This window comes from Mustela lutreola, chromosome 5 (genome assembly GCF_030435805.1).
Source record: "Mustela lutreola isolate mMusLut2 chromosome 5, mMusLut2.pri, whole genome shotgun sequence".
NCBI lineage: Eukaryota > Metazoa > Chordata > Mammalia > Carnivora > Mustelidae > Mustela > Mustela lutreola.
The window spans coordinates 98,246,168-98,264,585 of NC_081294.1; the positions used below are offsets into that span (position 1 = coordinate 98,246,168).

The window sequence follows — 18,418 nt, forward strand, 5'->3', positions numbered from 1 at the left end:
AGAACGACGTTTTACTTGATAAATTTTTTTTTCTTAATTTTCTTAAAACAGGTGTGTTCAAAGGAAATGATAAATGCTTCTGAGGAAACAGGTGAGTGAAATAAATTTTAATATGATTACAATTGGCTATTTTTAATGCATCTGTTAAAATTTGGAATTGAAGAAGAGATCTTGCTCACTTTCTCTAAGAATCTTGCTTTGATTCTTATGTTTTTCTCCCCAGCTGAGATCTTGGATTTGGCACTTTCATAGCCATACAAAGCTGCTTTAATCCTGTAATTAATAGAAAACTATGTGGCTACAGGATGTCCTATAAAAGCTGAACAGTTATATTTTAGGAATTAGAAAGCTGAGCATAAAAGAGTTTTTATAGTTTCTTTGGTTTACTACCCAGGGATTAGCAGGTAATAACTCTTATTTTGTTAGTTGAAGATAGATTTATGGAGAAAGATTTTCTAGGTCAAAATATGTTGGTAGGACTATTTTGTATCTGAATGAAAAAATTCTAACCATACTTTTTTTTTTCATACTTTTTTTTTTAAACCAGCTACAAAGTTCTTAATAGTCCAGATGACTTACATATTAATTTATAATTTAGTTTATTCTTATTAGAGTAAGTTAATGGTATGTTGTATATACAGATTTCAATATGTGTTCTCTGTGTTTATCATTTGTCTTCATATTTTGAAGGAGAGTCTTACAAGGAACAAGGTATCTTCCCTACCTCAGGAGGCACACATACAACTCCAGAACCTCAGAAAGAGCAACTTGAACCAACTTTTCAGAGTATAGAATCTGGGTCTCTTGATAAAATAACAGATACACATATAGAAAAAAGTACATCTCAGTTACCTCAGGATGAGAGGATTGTGTCTGCTAAGGAGGAGGGAATTTGTGCTGCTTCGAAGTCTGAACAAATGAATAACATTGCATCATCTTCAAAAACCCCATTATCCAGGTACTATGAGATGCTCTTTAACAGAAATTCTCTCCATTTCTCTTTCTCAAAGGGTAAATGTAACCTGTATGCAACAGATATGATATATTTGTAAAGACTAAGTTCACTACTAAGGATGCTGTTTTATAAACATATCTCTCTGTCAGTAATGTAAAGGGAAGGAGTTTTATCAAAGGAAGTTCGGTAGTCAACATTTTGTAGGACTCTTCAGATAAGTATGGAATTGTAGGAATTTGTTACATTCCATATAACAGGAGCTTAACTTTAAATGCTGAAACTAACTTTTTAGGTAGAAAATCTGCATTGGCACCCGATGGTATGATGGTATACCAGCTACTGGTATATAATGATCAAAATAATAAAGATATTTAGTAGATATGCTGATACCACTAATGTGGTATCGCATGTGCCATTTTCGTATTCATGGAAAGAAGTTGGTATTAGGAATTTCTCTTCTTGCATATTCTTGAATATCTTTACATTTGCGTTTCTAGACCTGGCAGAAGACCCCTGGGATTTTTGTCTTTAATATGTTCAAAGAATAGTTTGGAGTCTGATGAACCTACTCAGGTTTATAATAAGAAACGTCTAAAACCTCTTATACCTGTATCAAGAAAGAATCTGAAAAGATCAAATCCACTCACTGAAAGCCAGAAAAAAATCCAAGAGTCCTCTGATCAGCCTCCATCTCCAAGTGTTGTTGATACTCAATCTGAGAATACTGGCAGTTCAGCAACTCAGGTATGTGATAACTGTTATATTTTATTGTTTGTATAGAATGGGTTAGAGAGGTGCCTGGGTGGCTCAGTGGGTTAAAACCTCTGCTTGGATCATGATTCCAGGGTCCTGGGATTGAGTCCCGCATCAGGCTCTCTGCTCAGCGGGGAGCCTGCTTCCTCCTCTCTCTCTCTCTGCCTGCCTCTCTGCCTACTTGTAATCTCTGTCTGTCAAATAAACAAATAAAATCTTAAAAAAAAAAAAAAAAGAATGGGTTAGAAATCAGACTCAACTAGGAAAAACATGGCAATTGCTATTTTCATTTGGATATTAGAAATTGTTTCAGAGCATCTCTTGTCTGTCTTCTCCCCATCATACCTCACTATAAGAAAGGAAGATAAGGTATTAAACTAAGAAGTTACAACTCCTTTAGTACAGAGGCATTTAAGCCAGCTGTACATGGACCCTTTAATTGTCATTCCTTTAATGCAGAGAACTTTTTGATCTGTGGAAGCAAAACAAAATGTTGCTGGTGTTTTATTTGTTTTGGGGGAAATGTCCTGAAATCCATAAGAATTCAAGGAATAGTAAAATTAGAATTTATTTGCATGTTTCATTTCTCTTCATGCTATTGATGTTCATATGGCAAGTCCTGGGATGGAAACATATATGAATTTACATCAGAAACTTTGGAAGAGTATTGGGATTGGTTACTTAGGATTTCAACACAGAAAAGGCTGGTGACCTATTAGATAGCATGAGTCTCAAAAGGAGTACTTTTGCAAAGACTGTCTTTAAAATTTTTAAAAATACTTCATATTTCCTAGAATTATTTTCTGGAACCAGTATGTTATGAATCTTTATTGTAGCCAAATGACTGTGGAGAACAGTTGTTAAAATTATCAGCAGTGTAACTGTGCCAGTGAAGGTCCTAGTCTTGCCAGCTTTAGATATTACCTCTTGAAAATAAATTTTTTCTCATTTAATATGACAGTAGAGGGTAGAAATGTAACTTAATCTGTTTAATTAGCATTTCTTTTGTTATTAGTGAAGCATGCTCCCTGCTGAACAGAGAGAGAAGCAGGCAGAGAGAGAGGAGGAAGCAGGCTCCCCGCTTAGCAGAGAGCCCAGTGTGGGGCTCCATCACAGGACCCTAGGATCATGACCTGAGCCAAAGGCAGAGGCCTCAACCCACTGAGCCACCCAGGCGCCCCATGCCCCCATTATTTTTAATGACTAGATCATGTCCCACTGTTTTGATGTACCATAGAGTAATAGTGGTCTCACACTGGTAGTCATTTAGGTTATTCCTAATGGATTTGCTGCTTCAAATAATATGGTAATAGCTAACTTATAAATGAGTGATTTTACACATTTATCTACAGGTTGAATTCCTAGAAATAGAATTGTTGGGGGGCGCCTGGGTGGCTCAGTGGTTTGGGCTGCTGCCTTCGGCTCAGGTCATGATCTCAGGGTCCTGGGATCGAGCCCCGTATCGGGCTCTCTGCTCCGCAGGAAGCATGCTTCCCTCTCTCTCTCTCTCTCTCTCTGCCTGCCTCTCTGCCTACTTGTGATCTCTGTCTGTCAAATAAATAAATAAAATCTTAAAAAAAAAAAAAGAAATAGAATTGTTGGATCAAAAGGGGGTTATTCTTTTGATAGAGATTGCTTGAGTGTCTTCCATACGGAACGTATTAGTTTCCGTTTTTAGCAGCAGTGTAGGAGACTAGGTTCTTTTTCCTCACACTAGATGTCATCATTTTTTTCACTTTTGGAATTCTTTGTAGATTTAATGAGCATATGAGTGAGGTTGAGCACTTCTTCATGTATTTGAATCATTTATGCTTTCTCTGCGAACCATCTAATCATGTTTGATTTTTTTAAAAAGATTTTATTTATTTATTTATTTAATTGACACAGAGAGAGAGTGAGCACAAGCAGGGGGAGCAGCAGAGGGAGAGGGAGAAGCAGGCTTCCCACTGAGCAGGGAGCCCGATTGAGGGACTCAATCCCAGGACTCTGGGATCATGATGCACTGAAGGCAGATGCTTAACCGACTAAGCCATCCAAGCACTCCATGTTTGGTTTTTAAAAAAAATTGCATCATTAGTATTTTTCATGTTGATTTGTAGAAGCTCTTCCATTAACGAAAACCCTTTGGGATAAAGGTTATATGTGTATATTTGTTAATTTTTAAAAATCTATATGTCATTTGTTTTTTGATTTTGTGTACAGTAGTTTTTGTCATGTGGACATTTAAAAAATTTTTACATATGTGAATTTATCAATCTTTTCTTTTATGACTTCTGCATTTCGAGTCATTTAAAAAGATAACTCCCTCTCCCCCAATCCAGGATTATTAAAAATTGTTTTCCCATGATATTTTAGAGTAGATTGTTTTTTAAGATTTTATTTATTTATTTGAGGGAGCATGAGCAGGAGGTGGCAGGGGTGGGGGAGTGGGGGGAGGAGGCTGCGCAGCAGGGGGCTGACTTGGGGCTCAGTCTCAGGATCCTGAGATCATGGCCTGAGCTAAAGGCAGATGTTTAACAGACTAACCCACCCAAGCGTCCCTAGAATAGATGTTTTAAAAAATATTTTCACATTTAAATCATTTGATTTATCTTGAATTTATTTTGGTTTGACTTCTTTTTTTCCTAATATGGTTATATAGTTGTCCAACATCATTTATTAAATAATCCAACTTTTCTCATACTAAATTTGCAGTATGTGTTGGGGATATTTCTAGTCTTTTTGTTGATATATAAGTCTGTTCCAATGACAATACGATGTCTTAATTTTTTGTAAGTTCGTAAGTATGCTAACTTTTGATAGGATTGCTTTAATTTGTAGTTGCCTTGGAATACTATTCTATTTTGTGGATCTGTATTCTTATGCAGGTTATCAAAATGTTTCATTATAGATTTGATGTTATGCTTTTCTGTATTAACTTTTTTCATGGAAATTACGGTAAAATAATGGATCGTATGTACACTGTAATTAATCTAATCATACCCACTGTTGTGTTTGTTGAGTCCAATTTTACTATTTTAACTAATACTTCAAAGGTTATCTTACTCATAAAATTCTTACTATGTTTAGTATTATTTCCCTAATAAAACAGCACAGAAACGAAACTTTTGGTTCAAAGAGTATGAACATATTTAAAGCTCTTAATATTTATTGCTATATTGCTTTTCAAAGAGATGGCAATTTGGATGACCACTACCAATATATAAATGTTATATTGCATACTTATTTTTATTATCTTTTTAGGCTTCTTGTGATCGTCCCTTACCAAAAGAAGAATGTAAAAGTAGCCAAAACCGGGTACCTGAGGAGGAGCCAACCACAGTCTCAGAATATTTCTTCGGTGATATCTTTATTGAAGTAGATGAAACAGAATAAAAGTCTTTTTTTTTTTAAATTTTTTTAAGTCTAGGATTTCCAGAGTCAGATATCAACTAAGCAGTATTTAGAAAAAAGCATCACTGGCTTTTTTTCTTTAGATTGATTTTGAATATTTAAGAGCTTGATTTGAAGCTTTTATAATCAGTGGAAAACATAGCTGAGGTTCCTTTCATTCTGATTGATTCAGCATTTTGGAAATACAAAGCAATTAAGACTGCTTCTGAGACAGAAATAGCTTCTCTTGTTCACGTTTTGACTCTTACTGTGCTGAACACACGTGGACATTTTGGAGTGCTGTGGGTAAACTCTCTGTATAAATCACAGTGCCGACTTATTTGGAGGTAGATTGTATTTAGCATTTAGTGAACTTTTTGTAAAGGCTTTTTTCTGTTTTTTTTTTTTTTTTTATTTGTTTGTTTGTTTTTGTGTTTTATTTGTTTTGCTGAAGGCCTTTACAGTTGCCTCTGAGTATATGAAAGCATCTTGTGAAATCTCCACTTTAGTATGGTAAATCTTAAAAACTTTTCTATTATCAGCTATTTGACTGGAAAATATGTATTTTTCTAATTCATGTTGATGTAACATTAGTCCTAATTGAACAAGTAGTATTTAAACTTATTTATAAAAATGAAACATCAAAAAGTTTATTTATTTTTAAATTTTTTATTTAAAGGAATATTGAGTTTTAATTATTTTCACCACTCAGATTATGGGTAAAGACAACATTGACAAATTTGTGTTTGTCCCTTTTCCCTTTAATTTTTAAAGATATTTATAGTTATATCACTAAAAGTATTTGGATAGTATATATGTTTTGAATACATTTTTTTCTCATAGTTTAGTATATTGAATTTGTACTGTGAAGTTTTTGTTTTTCTTATTTTTTTGGATAATCTCAGGATTTGTATGGGGAAAAAAACCCTTAATTTATGAGGGAGATTTGCCTACAAAATTCAGTCCCTTTTACACACACACACACACACACACACACTCACATACATTCCTTTTTTTAAAAACTAATTTCTTGATAGCTTTTTCCCCCCATTAAATTTTGCTTAAGGGGCTCTTAGGCCTTTAAGCACAGAACATAATTGTGATATTAAAACAGAAAATAAGATAATAAGACTTTATTTAGTCAGTGATTATCATCAGTATTAATTTAAGGGTTGTTTTTGATTTTGAAATTTTGCTTTTTATACATGTAATTCCATTATCTACCCAAGCAAATCTTTGGTGGTTCAAATCAAATTTCTCAAAAACAAATTTGTTCTTTTACTTGAAAAGCCTCAGAGCAGGAGTTAGAAACATTTTCTGCAAAATATTTTTGCAAAATATTCGGTGGCAGCTGTTTCAGTGTGAAAACAGCCACAGACAATACTGAAGGGATTGACATGGCTGTAATGGGCTTTTCATTTGACCCCTATATTAGATAGTAATTTTCTTACCTTAAGGTGCTGACATTTTATCTTTGACATATCTCTCATTGAAGTTATTAGTTGTGCATCACAATTAAAACTGTGATGATTGCATTACAAAATGATCAGTATTTCAACTGGGAAGATATTTTAATGTCTAGATAATTGTGTTGTATATTGAAAAAAATAGTGGCGAATTTTCAACTTCATTAGTAAAATAGGATGTGGTTCAGCAAATGTAACAGTAATCCTAAAATTGCTATTAGAGCATTTCTTATTCATTGCTTTATAGTGAAATTTATAATTTAACTTTTGTGTCATCAAGGGGATCTATAAATCTGAGTGGAAATTCTCAGTAGGTATGCATTAATTTATTTCATATGATTAATATGTCACAAAAATCATGGTTGTCAATCACATAGCTATTTTAATGCCCTGTTTTTATAAAATTTTTAAAGTCTCATATTTTGAAACAGTTTCTTTCATTTAATCTTAGTTTGGATGTTAGGTTGTCACAGTTAAACTATTATTCTATCCCTTGTGTAATATTTATTTTTTAACTTTGTTAACATCTGTCTCTTGTTCATCTATAATGAATTCATTTTATGGAAGGTGTAACTTCTTACTATATAAAAAAATAATTTTATCTTTGGGTATTCATTGTGTAAGAGAATCAAGTCAGCCAAGATAAATTGTCCTACTATTATATCCTTCAAACTTATCTGGGAAAATAAGAAACTTAATCATTGTATTTACCTTACAAGGTGGGAAGAATTAGTCACACCCTTTGTTTATATTCTTGTAAAGATGATGTTGTGAAGAATTATTTTGTAAATCTGAAAGGAGGTATGAATAATGGTCTTTATTTTCTTGACTTTTCCTCCTGAATACTTATATTTTAGCAAGTGGTCAACATGATGATTTTAAAAGCCTAACTGTTGGTAAATGATTGAGGCACAGTTAAAAATATGAGTATCTGCTGCTTACCACCATGTTATTCAAATTAGAAGTGACCATATATACTCTCTTGCTTGAAGGAGTTTTTGACAAAAAAGCAATACCTGTCATTTGTAAATTTTCTTGTTCTAAAGAAAGCAGTTATGTTCTATAGATATAAATTATGTAAATAAAAGTTATTTTATACTACTTCTATTGTTTTTTCTTTTCACATGACTTTTTTTTTTAAAGGATGTCTTTTTTTTTTTTTAATATTTTATTTATTTGACAGAGAGAGATCACAAGTAGGCAGAGAGACAGGCAGAGAGAGAGGGGGAAGCAAGCTCCCCGCTGAGCAGAGAGCCCAATATGGGGCTTGATCCCAGGACCCTGAGATCATGACCTGAGCCGAAAGCAGAGGCTCAACCCACTGAGACACCCAGGCATCCCTCTTTTCACATGACTTAAAGATATTGTTTAACCAAAACTTGTCAGTTTTTCACCTACAGCATATACTTTCTTACATCCATAAAAATGTAAGTGGAATAATTAATCTTTTGTCTTATAAGTATGCTGTGAAGGATATTTTTTTGATCTTATAAGATTAAAGTATAGACTTCTCCCTTCCTCCCATTTAGGACATGTGAAGAGTTGCTTTCTTGTTTATTTATTCCTTATATAATGAATTTTTAGGTATCAGAACTCAGTTTCTTTTACTGTTTTTTCTTCCCACTTTGTTTTCTTTGTAGAGAAACTTTTGTCCTGGCCATAATATAATCCTGGACATATAATCTAAAGCCCAGGATGGAATTTTTATCTTGAATTTACTCATACTATCAAAGAGCTTTATATATGAGCTGCCTATATTTTTTGGTCTGGTTGTGTGTAGAGACATTATGTGAAATCGAATAAAAGCCTAAAGAAATTGATATTTTTACTGTAATGGTGTTAGAGAGTTTTAAATAGTTATATCATCCAATATCCTACCTATGAGAATCCTATTTAGGATAATTTCTCTTTGGCTTCAGTACCAGGAATAATTGGGCTTCTGTTCGACTGGTTTGATTTTGTTGTTGTTGTTTTGTTTTTGTATATGTGCTGTGTGAACCCTTGTATTATTTTCTTTTTCAATGCAAAGCTAAATTTGGGGTCAGTAATTCACACAAGTTTTGTACTAAACTCATTCTGACCCTTTTTACCCTCATCCCCCCCCACCACCGCAGATTTTTAAAACTTTCACTTTTTTAAAACAACAGGCTACCATTTATTATGCTAGACATGGTACTAACCTTTTAGTATGCATTATATCATATTTTTAAAAATATTTATACATGGCTGAAAAAGTCAAGTAGTGCTACATTTCAAACAAGCTGTGTCTTCTGCTATTGTTATTGTTATTTATAGAATTTACAATGTTAGACATTGATAACTGACATTCCGTCTTGGTACTTAAGAATTTTAGCTTTCTTTGGGCACCTGGGTGATTCACTCAGTTAAGCATCTGCCTTCAGCTCAGGTCATGATCCCAGAGTCCTGGGACTGAGTCCTCCATTGGGCTTCCTGTTCAGCAAGGAACCTGGTTCTCCCTCTCCCTCTGCCTGCTGTTCCCCCACTTTGTGTTCTTTCTCTCTCTTTGTCAAGTAAATTAAATAAAATCTTTTTTTTTTTTAAGATTTTATTTATTTATTTGACAGACAGAGATTACAAGTAGACAGAGAAGCAGGCAGAGAGAGAGGAAGGGAAGCAGGCCCCCTGCTGAGCAGAGAGCCTGATGTGGGACTCCATCCCAGGACCTTGAGATCATGACCTGAGCCGAAGGCAGCGGCTTAACCCACTGAGCCACCCAGGCGCCCCAATTAAATAAAATCTTAAATAGCTTTCTTAAAACTCCCCTCCTTGCTTCCCTCTTGTTAATCTTCCCTTATGTTAATCATAAGGTTTAGTCCATATTTAGTATTGTTACTGTATTAATTGTAATTATTCAGTGCTGTATCTCTTTATGTACTAAGGTGACATGGTACAAGCTTTTGTTTTTCTTGGAGTTAATAATTGCTGCACTTTTTTCATTTGCTTTGGGTTTTGTTTTTGAACCTGTGACTTAACTTTCCACACTCTCCAGCAAGTGTTTAAAATGCCTCTGCATATAATTTTCCACATGGTCAAACTATAAGGTAAACTGTTTTCTTCTTTTCTTTTTTTTTTCCTGGAACACTTTCTGGAGCTCATTCTTCCTACTTTAAAGTGGACCAGGGGCTTTACAGATATCTGTGTGCAGTATAGCTGTCGTCATGAGACTTCCCTTGTCTATTACTCTGTGAATTTCCTACCTCTCTTTCTTGGTTTAGATTCTGTTTCTTGAGCCCATGCCATTGCCTTTCTTGATTGTTTTGGCATATCTTCCACTGTTTACTGCAAGAATACATGGCTGATAGCATTGTTTAAAACTTCATGTGTCTGAAATTTCTTTATTCTACTCTCAGTTGGGCTATGAATAGAATTTCCTGAATAATTTGAAAATAATTTTTACATCATTTTGAAGGCATGCTCCATTGTCTTCCAGTTTTCAGTGTTTAAAAGTTTGGTGCCCTTCTGATTCTCTATCCTTTGGATGTGGCTTACCTACTTACAGTTTTTTGACCTGGTATTCTGCACAATAATGAACTTTGGTATAAGCCCGCCCTCCTTTCCTGCCCCTGCATTCATGCTGCTGGACACTTAATGGACCTTTTTAATAGGGAACATCATCTACTTCCCTTTTGGGAAATGTTTTTGTATTATTGTTTTGATAATTTTGTTCCTTCCGATTTCATTGTTCTCATATCTGCAACTTCTATTAATCATTTTATTTTTTTACCACTTTTATTGGTTCCCTAAGTTACCTTTTCTCTACTGCTTTCCATTTCTTTGTTCCTCCCTCCTTCTCTTTCTTTTCTTCACTTTTGTTTTGTTCTTGTTTTGGGAAGAGGGAGATTGTCTCAATTTTGACTTCGGGAGAAAAACTGAAGCATCTATTTCTTTTTAGAAGCGACTTTTGTTAGTCACAAGATTGGCAGAGGGAAGGCCTAGATAATTTTTAATGCTTCTAACAAATTGATAGAATCAAATCACAGAATGTGAATCATCATGTAAAACCATCATCCTTTGATTTGGTTCCTAATTTTGAGTCAACACTGTTTTCTTCAGTTAATGTTTTTAAGGCATAGTATGCATTTAATAAAATAAATAGACCTTATATATTCAGTTTGAGGACTGACAATACATACGCCTCTGTAACAACCCCACAAAACGTTTCCATCACCCTAGGAAGTTCGCTTAAGCCCCTTCCCCTCTCTCATCCACAAAGAGTAGTTTAGCCTGTTCCTTAAACTTTGTGGAATCACATACTGTGCTTTTTTCTTTTTTCTTTTTTTTTGTGTTTGGTAATTTTTGTTCAACGTGTTTTTGGGATTCATCCCTGTTAGTAGTTGTTTGCTTTTGTTGCTGAATTTTATTCCATTTTATGAGGATACCACATTATATGAATACATCCTAATTTTCTGTCCATTTTCCTACAGGAGTGTTTGCAAATTTTGGTGTTTTCAATAAAGCTATGTAAATATTCTTGTACAAATACTATGTTTAAATACATAGTAGTGTCACCTCATTTGTTAGATATACTTTTAAGTACTTTTTTAAAAAAGATTTTAAGTAATTTCTACATGCAACATGGGGCTCAAACTCACAACCCAAGGATCAAAAGTTGCATGCTTTCCTGACTGAAACACAAAGGTACCCCAGTACTTGGTGTTCTTTGATACCATTATATATGGTTTTTAAAATGTTCATTTTCTAATTGTTTATTGCTGAAATAGGCAACTGCTTTTGTATTACAATTAAAATTTTAATAACAGCATTTTCCATAACATCCATTCATAGTCTAGTCTTTTGTTTGTTTGTTTGTTTTAAGACTTTTATTTCTTTGAGAGAGCATGAGCAGGGCAAAGGGTAGACAGATAGGGAGAAGCAGACTCCCCACTGAGCAGGGAGCCCGATGTGGGGCTCGATACCAGCACCCTGGGATCATGACCTGAGCTGAAGGCAGACACTTAATGACTGAGCCACCCAGGCACCCCTTGTTACTTGTTTTTATCTTCCACTGCAAGCACTTAGATTTCAGCTTCCTTTTTTTCTTCTAAATTTATTATTTCTATTTTTGCCTACTGTCTATCATATATTTTCTGCTTTTTTTTTTTTAGAGAGATGGGGTACACATGCTAGGGGAGGGGTGCAGAGAGAGAAGGAGGGCAAATCCCAAGCATGTTCCACACCCAGGGCAGATCATGATGTGGAGCTTAATTTTACCATCCTGAGGTAATAAGGGTGGTAACCTGAGCTAAAATCAAGAGTCTGTCGGTGGCTTAACTAACTGAGCCATCCAGATGCCCCATTTCTCCTACTGGAATTGAAGGTGGGACATGAATTCTTTTTTGTGGCCTTGGGATCATATATGACAGAAACAAGTAAAAACATCTTTATTTCCACCACGAAAGTTGAAATATTGTATTCCCTAAAGTAAAAAGTAAACTGAACATTAGGAACAATGTGCACCAACAAACTGGATAACTCAATGAAACAAATTCCTACCACACAAAACCTACCAAGACTTAATCTCAAAGAAACAGAAAACTTGTACTGATCTATAGTGAGAGGATTGAATCAGTAATTTTAAAAAACCCCAGAACTAAAACAAAACAAAATCCTCCAGACAAAGAAAAGCCCTGGACTTTATGGCTTCACTGGTAAATTCTACCAAACATTTAAAGAACTAATACCAATTTTCCTCAAACTTTTACAAAAAGTTGGTAACACTTCCTGACCCATTCTGAGGCCATCATAATCCTGATACCAAAGATACAACAACCTTATAGACCAATATTCCTTATGCATATTGGTGCAAAAATCCTCAATAAAATACTGGTGAAATGAATTAGGCAGCACATTAAATGCTGAATGATCACTGAAATATGCTACATTAACAAGAAAGAAAAAGGCACACATGATTGTCTCAGTTAATGCAGAAAAAGCATTTCACAAAATTCAACACTCTTTCATGATAAAAACAACCAACTAGGAATAGAAGAAAACTACCTTAACATCATAAAGGCCACACATGAAAAATGCTCAGCAAACACCATACTTGGTGATGAAAGACTGAAAGCATTTCCTTCGAAGATCAGAAACAAGGCAAGAATGCTCACTCTTGTCACCGCTATTCAACATAGTCCTGGAAGTCCTAGCCAGGGCAATTAGGAAAGAATGAGAAATAAAAGGCACTCAAACCGAAGGAAAGAAGTAAAACGATCACTTTGCAGATGATGGATATGTAGAAAACTCTAAAGACCACCCCCCCCCCGCAAAAAAAAAAAAAAAAAACCTGTTAGAACTAATAAATGAATTCAACAAACTAGCAGGATACAAAGTCAACACTAAAAAATCAGTTAGTTGCACTTTTACACAGTAATAACGAACAGTTGAAAAAGAAACTACAAAGACAATTCCATTTACAATAGTATTAAAAAGAATAAAATACAAAAAGAATAAAATAGGAATTAACCAAGGAGGTGAAAGACTTGTACGATGAAAACTACGAAACACTGCTAAAAGAAAGGAGACACACATACATGGGAACACATCCCATGTCCATGGATTGTAAAACAATACTGTTACAATGTCAATACTATACAAGGATGAGCAACAGATTCAATACAATCCCTATCAAAACCCTAGTGACTTTTTTTTTTTTTTTTTTTTTTGTCATTAATAGAAAAACCCATACGAAAAATACGGAATCTCAAGAAACTGGCCCCCAATAGCCAAAACCAAAACCAAAACGAAACGGAAAAAACACCTGAAAAAGAAGACAAAGCTGGAAGACTCACGAAGCTGTAAAACCCAGCGCCAGAAAAGCCATGGACAATAGGAGACACTGAAGTATTTGTTGAATGAATAAATACTTATCTCCTCTAAAGAGTTTTGTTTCTTAGGACAGCTTAATGCCGGTTCAGTTTCCAGATCTCACATAAGGATAGGACTTTTCAAGCTTCAGTCCCTTTCTATCAAGAGGTGAAGTAGAAAGCAGCACGTACAAAACGAACCGAAGCGGATCGCAGAAAAAGCAAACCTTAACCGAGGCAGCTCAGCCCCGAGAAAGGAGGGGGCGGCAACCCAGGTAGCTCCGCCTCCGGACCACGGAACTCCCGAGCTCGCGTTGCGACTCGCGGGGCGGTGCCTCTGCCCTTATTGGCTATCTTCAGGGGGCGAGGTGCGCAGCGACGACCTATTACGGCCGGCGTGCGCAGACACGTGCTACGGCTGGCCTGAGAACCTGGGAGGAGTCAGGCGGGTTGAGGCTGCAGGGACAGCGGTGTGGTGCTCCGAATCCCGGAAGCCGGAGGTGAAAGAGCGACCTCTGAGCCTTCCCAGGCCCCTCTCTGGCGCTGGTCGCTCGCTCCCTGCCGGCTGTCATGTGGGCTGTCCTGAGGTTAGCCCTGCGACCGTGCGCCCGCTCCTTTGTCCCCGGGCTGCGCGCTTATCACGGGGACTCGGTGGCCACGCTGGGCACCCAGCCAGACTCGGGCTCTGGCATCTACCAGGTAGGCTGGAATCCCTTGACAGCCTGTGTTTCCTTTTCCACCTGCCCGCCAGTGACGGCCGGACTAGGAAGCAGGTGGAGGGTGGGCACACTTTAAAACAGCTCTTTTGTTTTCTCTGGAACCCCCAGTCTTGATTCTGGGACGCAGTGGAGGTCGTGAAGTTTGCAAAAGAAGGTAGTCCCAAGTTAAATACATCTTAGTTCACTTTGAGCCCTGGCACTGTACATTGTATCTTTGAAATCAGTGCTTCTCAAAACCTGGTCAGCATTGTCAGCTGAGGAACTTGTTAAATGTACAGCTGCTTTAAGCTCCACGCTGGACCTTTGGGGTCTCTGGGGTGGGGATTTGGTGTTTGCATTGCTGACGAAATCCTCAGGACTTGGCAGCGGAGGCCAGCTCTGGGAACCACTCGCCAAGCACAGGTAACCCTGGGGTGTGCTTAACAGACTTTACTTCAATAGTTGTTAATAGAACACGCTTATCACACACAATCTTTGAATGGCCTTTTTTGGAATCGGGAAGTATATAGCAAGGTCAAAGAAACAGTGAAATACCAGCTAGAAAATTTCACCCTGTTCCATGGTCTCTGAGCTTATACAGATAACATTTAAATTGTACAGTTAACTTTAAGACAAGATATTTAAACACTTTATTTATATTGAAAGAAAATAAGCAGGCTCAGTCAGAAACAATATCCAATAAGAGTCTTCCAAGAGTCTAGATTTTCTGGAGTCAGGAAAGAATGTTTGATTCAGAAATACCTTTTTTTTTTTTTTTTTTTTTTTTTTTAACAGAGAGAGATCACAAGTAGGCAGAGAGGCACGCAGAGAGAGAGGAACGGAAGCAGGCCCCCTGCTGAGCAGAGGCAGGACTTGATCCCAGGACCCTGAGATCATGACCTGAGCCAAAGACAGCAGCTTAACCCACTGAGCCACCCAGACGCCTTGATTCAGAAATATTAAGTGGTTTCTATGGTCTAGACAGTATTTTAGGTATTTGGTATAGATGTGTAGGAATGGAATCATAATTTTGTGGGGAAGATGGACAAGAAAGCATGTAACTTGTGAATTATAAGTGGTATCTAAAGCTTGAAAAGGTAGTTACAGAAAGCTGCAGATAGGAAGTGATGAGTGAGTTGAATCTTGATCGTTGGGTGAGAGCTGGCCACGTTCAGGGCTAAAGAGGAGAGGCAAGACTATACAAATTAAGGAAGTTATGAGAACATAGATAAGCAAGTTAAGAAAGAGTATAGTGGGTATGAGGACTTCGAAGTTATGACTAGGGTAGGGAATTCATGGAGTAGATGAGATTAAATAGTGGAGGGCCTTATATGTGGAAGCCACATTCACATTTCATTATGCTGTCTGCTGAGATACTTGAGTAGAGAAGCGGCAAGATCCCAAGGACATGGTAGAATCATCAGCTTGGTGGCAGTATGGAGGATAGATTTCTTCCCATTTGGAATATGGTTTTTTGACTTGGTGTTCTGGTTGCTGGAGTTCTTTGATTATCTTCTGGAGCTTCTAAGAGGTTATTTTAGCCAGTGTTGTCGTTTTGGGATGTCTCAGGACAATGAGCTTCCTGGTCTGCCATCTTTTTCAGCTTTAGGTTCAGCCCAATTTTTTTTTTTTTTTTTTTTTTAAGATTTTGTATATTTATTTGACAGAGAGAGACACAGTGAGAGCAGGAACACAAGCAGAGAGCAGAGGGAGTGGGAGAGGGAAAGCCAGTTTCCTGCTGAGCAGGGAGCCTGATGTGGGGCCTCAGTCTCAGGACCCTGGTACCATGACCCGAGCCGCAGGCAGATGCTTGGTAACTGAGCCACCCAGGTGCCCCCAGGCCTATGTTTTTGATGGTGGCAGTTGTTAGGTAGGGGTTAGGGAGTATGGGCCTGAGTGTGTAACTCCTTTCTCTGTGTCAGGTGTTTAATGTTCTGGTCCAGTCTGTGCACTAGTAATTAGGGAAGTAGTTGTGATAGGATGGAAAAGACACTGGTCTAGTATTTCATGTGTGTTAAAAGCTAACAACATATTTCCACAGAGGAAAAAAAAAATAACTTGAAGGGAAATATGCAAAAATGTTAACAGCAAGGGTCTGGAGCTAGTGAACCTTGGTTTAAATCCTACTTCTGCTACTTGTTAGCTGAGTAATTTAGGGCCAGTTACTTCACCTCTCTGTGCCTAAGTTACCTCAGCTGTGTGGTAGCATTAAAATTGCATATGGTATAGTGTCATCAGGACACTTAGTGACCACTTACAACAACCCTCAAGGAATATTAGCTCTCGGAACTTTTCCTTCTGTCCACATCGACATCTCAGGATCCGTTGAGCCAGCTTTTGCTTCAGTAATGCTGAATCAGTCCCCAAATTTCTGTGTCCAAAAGAACAAATATTCATTTTTTTGCTCTGGGATCTGTGGGTTGGTTGTGGCAGTTCTTGCCCAGGCGGCGTGTCAGATTGAGGGTTTTTGTTTTTGTTTTTAATTTTTTATTTATTTGCCAGACAGAGATCACAAGTAGTCAAAGAAGCAGGCAGAGAAAGAGGAAGGGAAACAGGTTCCCTGCCAAGCAGAGAGCCCAATGTGGGGCTTGACCCCAGGACCCTGAGATCATAACCTGAGCCGAAGGCAGAGGCCTTAACCCACTGAGCCACCCAGGCGCCTCGAGGTTTGTTTTTTATTCCAGAGGCCAGACTGAAGGGAAAGTGGCTATCGAGAGATGCTCCTCTTCTAATGGAGGGCTGGGGTGCAGGAGGAGAGGATGGAAACACTGTCCCTCTTAGAGCCTCTGCTTGCAGTGGATGTGCTGTCCCTTTTGCCCATATCCCAGTGGTCAAAAAAAGTAAAATGGACAGACTCATGAATGTGAATGGGGAACTATAATCTCACACTGAACTTTGCTGTTATTTTAGTAATAGTGCAGAGGGACAGAAGAATTTTGAGCAAGTAGGACAATCTGCCTCATGCTCTAGAGGTGGCTGCCTAAGCTCCACCTATCACTTAGAGAGTTCAGGTTAAGGAGGAAGAAGGGTGAGTAGGCAAAAGGACACCCTCACCTGCTTGTTCTCTTTAAGAAGCCTTTCTAGAAGTCATGCCTAACAATATATGCCTATATTTCATTGGTTAGAATTAAGTCATGTGGCCATGCCTGTCTACAAAAGGAGGCTAGGATATGTCAGTGTTTCAGTTGCGACATGTTGTCACCTTGAATGAAAGTGGGATTTCATCATCAAGAAAGATGGGAAGAATGGATATGGATAAGCAGCTCTCAGTGTCTGCCACAGATAATATATAGTATGGGGAGAGCAGACGTGTTCTTCATATGTTGGATGTTGAAAGATTTCACTTGGGTGTACCCTTACCTTCTGGGATCTCTAGCTTACAAGTAGTAAACTTTGATGCAAAGAAGCTACAAGACAAGAATAAAAAATAAAGCCATGCCTTGGATGGGAGATGGGACATAGGAGCCCTGGCCACAGTCTGATTTCTCTGTGCACAGTTTTCTTAGTGGCTAGGAATATATACTGTCCGCTGTCACTTCTTATGGCCATGTGCTTCAGAAAGCCTTAGCAATTAGTGATACTTTTCTCTTTCTTTCTTTCTTCTTCTTTTTTTTTTTTTTAAGATTTTATTTATTTGACAAAGCACAAGCAGGGGGAGTGGGAGAGGGAGAAGCAGGCTCTCGGTTGAGCAGGGAACCCAAAAGGGACTGCATCCCAGAACCCCGGGATCATGACCTGAGGCAAGTGCAGATGCTTAACCAACTGAGCCACCCAGGTGCCCAGTTTCCTTTGTTTCTTTTCTTTTCTTTTTTTTTTTAAATTAATTTTTTATTTTTTTAGTGTAACAGTATTCATTATTTTTGCACCACACCCAGTGCTCCATGCAATCCGTGCCCTCTCTAATACCCACCACCTGGATCCCCTGACCTTCCACCCCCCCGCCCCTTCAAAACCTTCAGATTGTTTTTCAGAGTCCATAGTCTCTCATGGTTCACCTCCCCTTCCAATTTCCCCCAACTCCCTTCTCCTCTCTAACTCCCCATGTCCTCCATGCTATTTGTTATGCTCCACAAATAAGTGAAACCATATGATAATTGACTCTCTCTGCTTGACTTACTTCACTCAGCATAATCTCTTCCAGTCCTGTCCATGTTGCTACAAAAGTTGGGTATTCGTTCTTTCTGATGGAAGCATAATACTCCATAGTGTATATGGACCACATCTTCCTTATCCATTCGTCCGTTGAAGGGCATCTTGGTTCTTTCCACAGTTTGGCGACCGTGGCCATTGCTGCTATAAACATTGGGGTATAGATGGCCCTTCTTTTCACTACCTCTGTATCTTTGGGGA

The 18,418-nt window shown here is 37.6% G+C and overlaps 2 protein-coding genes across 6 annotated transcripts in view; both read left to right on the plus strand.

Moving 5' to 3' along the window:
• Positions 1-7,647, plus strand: part of BDP1 (B double prime 1, subunit of RNA polymerase III transcription initiation factor IIIB) — a 98,703-nt gene extending 91,056 nt beyond the window's left edge. For all 3 annotated transcript variants that reach the window (XM_059175190.1, XM_059175191.1, XM_059175192.1), the window contains 4 exons: positions 52-91; positions 691-958; positions 1,453-1,699; positions 4,952-7,647. In XM_059175190.1, the coding sequence (XP_059031173.1) occupies positions 52-91; positions 691-958; positions 1,453-1,699; positions 4,952-5,083 (687 nt within the window). In that variant the 3' untranslated portion in view covers positions 5,084-7,647. The remainder of the gene's footprint in view (positions 1-51; positions 92-690; positions 959-1,452; positions 1,700-4,951) is intronic.
• Positions 7,648-13,797: 6,150 nt separating this feature from the next.
• The window catches only part of MCCC2 (methylcrotonyl-CoA carboxylase subunit 2), a 74,955-nt gene continuing 70,334 nt past the window's right edge, over positions 13,798-18,418 (plus strand). For all 3 annotated transcript variants that reach the window (XM_059175194.1, XM_059175197.1, XM_059175195.1), the window contains exon 1: positions 13,798-14,069. In XM_059175194.1, coding sequence (XP_059031177.1) covers positions 13,941-14,069 — 129 coding nt within the window. In that variant the 5' untranslated portion in view covers positions 13,798-13,940. The remainder of the gene's footprint in view (positions 14,070-18,418) is intronic.